Here is a 9240-nt window from a genome sequence, read left to right as displayed (position 1 = left end):
CAGAAGGTTTGTGGCTTCATTCTTGAAGTCAGCGAGACCACAAACCCACAAACCCACCAGAAGGAACCAACTCCGTACACAATTCTTAATTAAAATTTCAAACATGGCACATACTACTTCCTCAACAAATGCTGACACCTAATTTAATACTGTTACCATTATATGATCTACCTATAATCCATGTACACATATACTATGAAGCATATGTAGAAACAAACACCAATGTATATATGTATATGTATTTTTTTCTTCTTTTTTTTTTTTCTAGAGACGATCTGGTTCTATCACATGGGCTGGAGTGCAGTGTTGCAGATCACCGCTCACTGAAAACTTGAGTTTCTGGGCTCAAGCAATCCTCCTGCCCTAGCCTCCTAAGTAACTGGGACTACAGGCTGAGTCACTAAGCTTATGTACCTGTCTGATCTCTGTCAATATCTCTCTCTCTCTCTCTGTCTTTGTCTCTCTCTCTCTCTGTCTTCCCCGACTTTCCCCTAAGTTTTTAAATTTTTTCACTTTGAAACATTAACCCACATTGCTCCTTAAAAGAATAAGTCAACCAAGGCCGGGCACGGTGGCTCATGCCTGTAATCACAGCACTTTGGGAGGCCGAGGTGGGTGGATCACGAGGTCAGGAGTTCAAGATCAGCCTGGCCAACATAGTGAAACCCCATCTGTACTAAAAATACAAAAATTAGCCGGGCGTGGTGGCGGGTGCCTATTAATGGGAGGCTGAGGCAGGAGAATCACTTGAATCCGGGAGGCAGAGGTTACAGTGAGCTGAGATTGCACCATTGCACTCCAGCCTGGGCAGCAGAGTGAGACTCCATCTCAAAAAAAAAAAAAAAGTCAACCTGGCCAAAGGAAAAACCACAATGTGTGTGTATAATCAGATGTATATCTCTGATTATTCAAGGAATAAAAAACTATAGAACTAGCTGAATATCATTCCTAAATTTTTCACAAGGAGTTTTATAATTTTGGAATTATTCCCTGCCACCCCTTAAAATTTTTATAATAGCAACAGTCTTCTATAATTACATAGATTTTTTTAAAGTAAAATTACAAATAAAAAGACGAGGAATTTATAACTTCGGGAACAATTTGTTATATTGTCAGGCTTATGTTGTATAATGCAACAAATAAAATTTTATGCTATATTTTTGTAAGATGAAATCAGAACATCAACACTAGGAAAACAAATTGATTGGACAATAACATCAAGGTGGAAGAGGGCTCCGTTGGAGAAAAGGGAGCATAATGAATACAGGAGGGATGACAAAGTTTCTCTGCTTAACCAAAATTTACTCAGGCTTCTCCTCCACCCATCTGTGGACCTCATTATAAAATCTAGTTTTAACAAGGAAGTCTGTTCATCAAGAACTCTCTTCTCGGCCGGGCGAGGTGGCTCACCCCTGTAATCCCAGCACCTTGGGAGGCCGAGGCGGGCAGATCACAAGGTCAGGAGTTCGAGACTAGCCTGACCAACATGGTGAAACCCTATCTCTACTAAAAATACAAAAATTAGCCGGTTATGGTGGCACACGCCTGTAATCCCAACTACTCAGGAAGCTGAGGCAGAAGAATCGCTTGAACCTAGGAGGCGGAGGTTACAGTGAGCCGAGATCGTGCCACTACACTCCAGCCTGGGTGACAGAGCGAGACTCCATCTCAAAAATAAATAAATAAATAAAAATAAATAAAAAAGAACCCTCTTCTCCTTGATGTCTGATCAGGTTCATCTTCCACCATCTTCCAAGTGATATATGACCACACTGGCCCACCTTTAACAAGAATCTTGTTAGGTGTCAGTTTAGCCAGAATCTCCCTTATCCCTGATGTTTCCTTTTAGTAATTTTCCATTCCTTGACCCCCCACACCCCAACCCTGCTTCTTGGTTATAAAGTCCCTTTTTGCCATGGTGTATTTGGAGTTCAGAGCAATCTATTCCATTGCAAAATCCCATTGCATTGGTCCCTATATCTATCACAGTGGTCCTGAATAAAGTCTTCTTTACCATGCTTTAATAAGTATCACTGAATATATAATTTTTTCAGTTATTCATTTTTGGTCTCTTCGACCTCTCACCCAAGACCTTAGTGTGCACCTTTGAAACCTTGTCTTCACTCCTAACAAATTGATTGGGGATCCACTGGTGAATTAGATTCTAGAGTCATTGATTGCTGTGGACAAGTGTCCATTGAAGCTTGTAAGGATAGGTTTTTATTTTTTTATTTATTTTTATTTGTGTGTGTGTGTGTGTGTGTGGAGAGGATCTCACTATCCCGTTATGTCACTATCCCAGACTGGTCTCAAACCCTGGGCTCAAGTGATCGGTCCCCTCGCCTCAGCCTCCCAAAATGCTGGGATTACAGGCATGAGCCACCACACCTGGCCTTGATTCTTAAGATTCAGAGTATAGTCTGAAGCTGGATTAGATTCCCAGGCATCTTTTGAAAGGTACTTCCTGGAATGGAAGGTCTTTTTCCTGGCTCTTTGTAGGGTGAAAATTATTTCCTGACCCTTGGACTGCACATCTGTTCTTCCTGGCTCTTGAGGGAGGCCAGAATATGCCACCCTAAAATAGGAAGCATTGTTGAGCTGAAGACAATTAAGAAGAAGCAGATGCAGGAAAGTTTTTCGTTCTTCCTTTACTGGCCGAAAAGCAAGACATAGAGTTGTGAAGACAAAAGGTACCCTCTCCCTCCCCACTCCCCACACTTACACTTTTACCAGGGAGAACAAAGGCTAACCACTGAAGAAAACTTTAAACCCTGGTCAGCCTGGAAATGGTACCAAAGGAATTTATAGTAACATGCTTATTAACTGAATTTATCTGCAATTTATTTGCCTTTCCATAAGTTGTCACCCCTATAGACACAATCTCCTTTTCCTTTTCACTTCTCTAAAAATGTACAGTTCTCTGCTGAAGATGCTATATATGCTGGAATTCAAAGCACTTCTTTGATATCTATTCATTTTCTGGGTATTTTCCATGTGTAGATGAAATATACACATTAATAAACTTGTTTGCTTTTCTCTTGTTAATCTTTATTTTGTTAAAGGGGTCTGTTTGGACTAAAAATAACTTATGAGTGTTATTCCCCCTATACTCTTTTTCTTTCTTTCTTTTTTTTTTTTTTTTTGAGGAGGAGTCTCACTATGTCACCCAGGCTGAAGTGCAGTGGCGCGATCTTGGCTCACTGTAGTCTCTGCCTCCCACCAGGTTTAAGCGATTCTCCAGTCTTAGCCTGCCAAGTAGCTGGGATTACAGGCATGTGCCACCACACCTGGCTAATTTTTGTATTTTTAGTAGAGGCGGTCTTTCACCATGTTAGTCAGGCTGGTCTCAAACTCCTGACCTCAAGTGACCCGCCCACCTTGTCCTCCCAAAGTGCTGAGATTACAGGCATGAGCCAATATGCCCAGCCCTTATACTCTTTCTTGAGTGGGCATGATTCCCTAACTCCCTAAGATAGAATATTTTTCCTCCTGGCTCTGTTTTCCTGAGTATCTTAGTCCGTTGTACTGCTATTAGAAATACCTGATATTGGCCGGGTGTGGTGGCTCACCCCTGTAATCCCAGCACTTTGGGAGGCCGAGGTGGGCAGATCACGAGGTCAGGAGATCGAAACCATCCGGGCTAACACAGTGAAACCCTGTCTCTACCACAAATACAAAAAAAAAAAATTAGCCAGGCGTGGTGGCAGGCGCCTGTAGTCCCAGCTACTCCGGAGGCTGAGGCAGGTGGATGGCGTGAACCCGGGAGGCGGAGCTTGCAGTGAGCCGAGATTGCGCCACTGCACTCCAACCTGGGCAACAGAGCAAGACTCCATCTCAAAAAAAAAAAAAAAATATCTGATATTGGCCACACGCAGTGGCTCATGTCTGTAATCCCAGCACTTTGGGAGGCAGAGGGGGCCAGATCACCTAAGGTCAGGGGTTCCAGATCAGACTGGCAAACATGGTGAAACCCTGTCTCTACTAAAAATACAAAAATTAGCCGGGTGTGGTAGTGCATGCCTGTAATCCCAGCTACTCAGGAGGCTGAGGCAGGAGAATCACATGAATCCAGGAGGCGGAGGTTGCAGTGAGCCGAGATCACACCACTGTACTCCAGCCTGGGCAACAAAGCGAGACTCTGTCTCAAAAAAATAAATAAATAAATAAATACCCGATAATGAGTAACTTATAAAGAACACAAATTTATTTGTCATGTTTCTGGAGGATGAGAGGTCCAAGATCAAAGCACCAGAAGGAGGTCTCAACAGGGCTGCTGTCTGTTTCCAAGATGATGTCTTGTTGCTGCATCCTGTGGAGGAGCCATAACTATGTCCTCACATGGTGAATGGGGCAGAAGGGCAAGAAATGCTCCCTTTAAATAAATACACTTTTATAGAGGTGTTAATATCATGCATTAGAGCAGAGCCCTCATGGCTTAGTCACCACGCAGTTGCCAAACTTCTTTTTTTTTTTTTTTTTTTTTGAGACAGAGTCTCGCTCTGTCGCCCGGGCTGGAGTGCAGTGGCGCAATCTCGGCTCAGTGCAAGCTCCGCCTCCCGGGTTCACGCCATTCTCCTGCCTCAGCCTCCGAGTAGCTGGGACTACAGGCGCCCGCCACCGCACCCGGCTAATTTTTTGTATTTTTTTAGTAGAGACGGGGTTTCACCGTGGTCTCTATCTCCTGATCTCGTGATCCACCCGCCTCGGCCTCCCAAAGTGCTGGGATTACAAGCGTGAGCCACCGCGCCCGGCCGCCAAACTTCTTAATACTGTTGCATTGGGCATTAACTTTCCACACGAATTTTAGAAGGGACACCATTATTCAAACCATAGCACTCCACCCTTGCCACCGCAAAATTCATGTCCTTCTCACATACAAGAATATGTCCATTTCACTTTAATAACTCCAAAATGTCTTTTTTTTTTTTTTTTTTTTTGAGATGGAGTCTTTCTCTGTCCCCCAGGCTGGAGTGCAGTGGCGCGATCTCGGCTCACCGCAACCTCCACCTCCTGAGTTCACATCATTCTCCTGCCTCAGCCTCCCAAGTAGCTGGGACTACAGGTGCCTGCCAACATGCCTGGCTAATTTTTTGTATTTTTAGTAGAGACAGGGTTTCACCATGTTAGCCAGGATGGTCTCTATCTCCTGACCGCGTGATCCGCCTGCCTCGGCCTCCCAAAGTTCTGGGATTACAGGCTTGAGCCACCATGCCCGGCCTAAAATATCTTAACTCATTCCCCATCGCTCAACTTTCAAGTCTAAGTCGAAAGTCGCATGTAAATATCATCTAAATCAGATATAGGTGATGCTCAAGGTACAATTAATCCTGAGACAATGGCTCTCCAGCTGTGAACCTGTGAAGTCAAACAGATTATGTGTTTCCAAAATACAATGGTGGGACAGGCACAGGATAAACATTCTCTTTACAAAAGTCAGAAATAAGCTAGGCATGGTGGCTCATGCCTGCAGTCTTAGCTATTCAGGAGGCTGAGACAGGAGGATCTCTTGAGCCCAGGAATTTGAGACCAGCCTGGTTGACATAGCTAGACCCCATGGCAAAAACAAAAGGTTGGTGGAGGAAATAGGCAAGAAGATAGGGGTAACATGTCCCATATAACTTCAAAACCCAACAAGGCCAATAAAATTCAATCTTGAGGTGTGAGAATCAGCTTTTTTGATTCTACCTCTTACCTTACAGAGACACTGGGGGAGTGCTTAGGTTCCCAAGCCCCCAGGGGACCCTGCTGCCATGACTGCTGGAGTCAGCCCACACCACAGTTCTGCAGGTTGTAGTCAGGTGTCTATGTCTATCACAGGTTGGAATATGCACTACTGGATCTACAGGTCTGGGTCTGGGAACTCAGGGGTGGCCCTGCCCCCATGGCTCCACTGAGTATTGCCCTAGTGAGGGCACTCTGTGGTGGCCCCAACCCAATAGTTCTGCTGGACATTGCACTAGTGGGAACTTTCTATGGCAGCCCTGCCCCTACAGCAGTTCTCTGATTGGGCCCTGAGGCATTCTTCAAGGCTTCCTTGGAAATTAGGTGGAGAAAGCCATGCCTTCACAGCTGTGGATTTAGCATACCTGCAGTTAGCACCACAAGCATGCTACCCCGTTTTACTACTTGCGTTTTCTGGAGGAGTGATCTGAGCTGTACCTGGGCCCACCTGAACCACAGATGGGGAAGCTTTGCTTGACTTCAGGGAGCAGATACATGAGGCAGCATAGTCAGTGAACCCCAAGTTTCCACAGGCATCCTGGGTTTCACCGGAACCCTGGGCTCCTTCCTTAAACTTGTTATTCCCTCAAGGACCTGGCACTTTGGGCCTGTGATGGTTGTGGCATCCTCAGTGTTCTCTGAAATGTCTTCAGGGTCATTCTCCCATTGTCTTAATGAATAGCATCTGGCATTCTAGTCATACTAATCTCCTTATCAAATGGTCAGTTGGCCACACAGTTGGTTTTGTCTCCTAAACATATTTTAAAAATTCTTGACAAGGCCAGGCTGTTAATTTTCCAAATCTTTATGTTCAACTTCCCTTTAAAAATTATTTTCTTTGGCCCTTTCCAGCAGTGACAACCTACCCACAAGAACATGCCTCTCGCAAAGGATCTCCTTCATCCCTCTGCAGAAGAGAAGAAGACGAAACACAAGAAGAAACGCCTGGTGCAGAGCCCCAATTCCTACTTCATGGATGTAAAATGCCCAGGATGGTATAAAATCACCACGGTCTTTAGCCATGAACCAACGGTAGTTTTGTGTGTTGGCTGCCGCACTCCCCTCTGCCAGCCTACAGGAGGAAAAGCAATGCTTATGGAAGGATGTTCTTTCAGGAGGAAGCAGCACTAAAATCACCCTTAATCAAGATGAGTGGGAAACCATCTCAATAAACACATTTTGGATAAAATAGTAATAATAATAATCTTTGGCCAGGTGAGGTGCCTCACGCCTGTAGTCCTAGCACTTTGGGAGGCTGAGGTGGGTGGAACATGAAGTCAGGAGTTCGAGACCAGCCTGGCCAATATGATGAAACCCCATCTCTACTAAAAATACAAAAATTAGCCGAGTGTGGTGGTGGGTGCCTGTAATCCCAGCTGCTCAGGAGGCTGAGTCAGGAGAATCACTTGAGCCCGGGAGGCAGAGGTTGTAGTGAGCCGAGATCATACCATTGCACTCCTGCCTGGGCAACAAAGCAAGACTCCATCTCAATAATAATAATAATAATAACCATTTTTTTTTTGAGATAGGGGTCTCACTCTGTTGCCCAGACTGTGGTACGATCATAGCTCACTGCAGCCTTGATCTCCTGTGCTGAAGCAACCCTCCTACCTCAGCCTGCAGAGTAGCTGGGACTACAAGTGTGCCACCATGCCCAGCTAATCTGCTTCCCTTTTGATTATAAGTTATATCTTTAACTCGATTTTCTCTTCTCACAGTTTACTATAAGCAGTTAAGAGAAGCCATGCAGTACCCTGAAAACTTGGCTTAGAGATTTCTTCTGCCAAATGTCCTAGTTCATCGCTCTTACATTCTACCCTCCAAAAAACTATTAAGACACAGAAATACTTCCACCAAGTTTGTGGCAGGGCAGGCTCCCATTAGCAATCAGAACAGTCAGTTTCCACTGACTATCTGTTATAATTCTAATGAATGTATAAGTTAAACATTAAAGAACTGGAGAAACAGGTGACTGAGCATGAGGGCTGGAATATTAAAATAAACTCATTAAAATGAGCTTTCTTAGCCTAAAGTCTGGTTGAATAATAAAAGCATTTTACACAGATACCTTTTTCCAGGTGCCCACTTAAGATTAAAAAGTTTTCCCTTTCCCCCCACCAGCACCGCTGGGCCTGCAGGTCTCTGTCGAGCCGCAGACGCGGGTCTCTGTTCCACAGGATGGGGTTTGTTAAAGTTGTTAAGAATAAGGCCTACTTTAAGAGATACTAAGTGAAATTTAGAAGACGACGAGAGGGTAAAACTAATTACTATGCTCAGAAATGCTTGGTGATACGGGATAAAAATAAATACAACACACCCAAATACAGAATGATAGTTCGTGTAACAAACAGATATATCATTTGTCAGATTGCTTATGCCCGTATAGAGGGAGATATGATAGTCTGTGCAGCATATGCACATGAACTGCCAAAATATGGTGCGAAGGTTGACCTGACAAATTATGCTGCAGCATATTGTACTGGCCTGCTGCCGGTCCGCAGGCTTCTCAATAGATTTGGCATGGACAAGATCTATGAAGGCCAAGTGGAGATGACTGGCGATGAATACAGTGTGGAAAGCATTGATGGTCAGCCAAGTGTCTTTACCTGCTGTTTGGATGCAGGCCTTGCCAGAACCACCACTGGCGATAAAGTTTTTGGCGCCCTGAAGGGAGCTGTGGATGGAGGCTTGCCTATCCCTCACAGTACCAAACGATTCCCTGGTTATGGTTCTGAAAGCAAGGAATTTAATGCAGAAGTACACCGGAAGCACATCATGGGCCAGAATGTTGCAGATTACATGTGCTACTTAATGGAAGAAGATGAAGATGCTTACAAGAAACAGTTCTCTCAATACATAAAGAACAGGGTAACTCCAGACATGATGGAGGAGATGTATAAGAAAGCTGATGCTGCTATACGAGAGAAACCAGTCTATGAAAATAAGCCCAAGAAAGAAGTTAAAAAGAAGAGGTGGAACCATCCTAAAATGTCCCTTGCTCAGAAGGATCGGGTAGCTCAAAAGAATGCAAGCTTCCTCAGAGCTCAGAAGCAGGCTGCTGAGAGCTAAACCAAACAATTTTCTATGATGATTTTCCAGATACAATAAACTTATGGACAGAACAAAAAAAAGATTAAAAAGCTTTCCAAGACTCTAGAGAAAGATTTCCAGACCCTAGGTCCTAGTTAAAGGTTAGATATAGATTGAAAGAAACATTCCTGTTTGGAGGTGCAATTCCACTCGTAGCATGGAGCTTAAAATGTATGTAAGCACTAGAAAAAAACTTGTAACTTTGAGTTGGTATGGTGAGTTACTCCGGCCTTCTCCCTGTAACTAGCTGCAGAAATACACTCCCTTCTTTCCCAGACCTTGTTCTTTCCAGGAACAAATCCTCTGCCACTTTGTAACAAGGATAGCTTTTCCTCCAGTTTCCAATAAGATATTCCTCATTTCCATCTAAGACTTCATCAGAATGGCCTTTACTGTCCATATTTTTTCCAACATTCTGTTCACAACCAC

The 9240-nt window shown here is 44.2% G+C and overlaps 2 protein-coding genes across 2 annotated transcripts; both read left to right on the top strand.

Moving 5' to 3' along the window:
* The first annotated feature begins 6591 nt into the window (after window positions 1–6591).
* Window positions 6592–6889, top strand: LOC129482506 (small ribosomal subunit protein eS27-like). Its single transcript, XM_055278415.2, has one exon. It carries the CDS (start codon window positions 6598–6600, stop codon window positions 6850–6852), a length of 255 nt encoding a protein of 84 aa, XP_055134390.1. The 5' UTR covers window positions 6592–6597; the 3' UTR covers window positions 6853–6889.
* A 919-nt stretch (window positions 6890–7808) lies between these two features.
* On the top strand, window positions 7809–8790 carry LOC129482504 (large ribosomal subunit protein uL18-like). Its single transcript, XM_063639968.1, has one exon. It carries the CDS (start codon window positions 8050–8052, stop codon window positions 8788–8790), a length of 741 nt encoding a protein of 246 aa, XP_063496038.1. The 5' UTR covers window positions 7809–8049.
* Window positions 8791–9240: the final 450 nt, after the last annotated feature.

Source organism: Symphalangus syndactylus, chromosome 5 (genome assembly GCF_028878055.3).
Source record: "Symphalangus syndactylus isolate Jambi chromosome 5, NHGRI_mSymSyn1-v2.1_pri, whole genome shotgun sequence".
Classification (NCBI taxonomy): domain Eukaryota; kingdom Metazoa; phylum Chordata; class Mammalia; order Primates; family Hylobatidae; genus Symphalangus; species Symphalangus syndactylus.
This window is presented reverse-complemented; position numbering and strand designations above follow the sequence as displayed.

Excerpts from the sequence above, each read along its gene's own strand:
- LOC129482506 (XM_055278415.2), top strand. The coding sequence starts at position 6,598 with ATGCCTCTCGCAAAGGATCTCCTTCATCCCTCTGCAGAAGAGAAGAAG.
- LOC129482504 (XM_063639968.1), top strand. The coding sequence starts at position 8,050 with ATGATAGTTCGTGTAACAAACAGATATATCATTTGTCAGATTGCTTAT.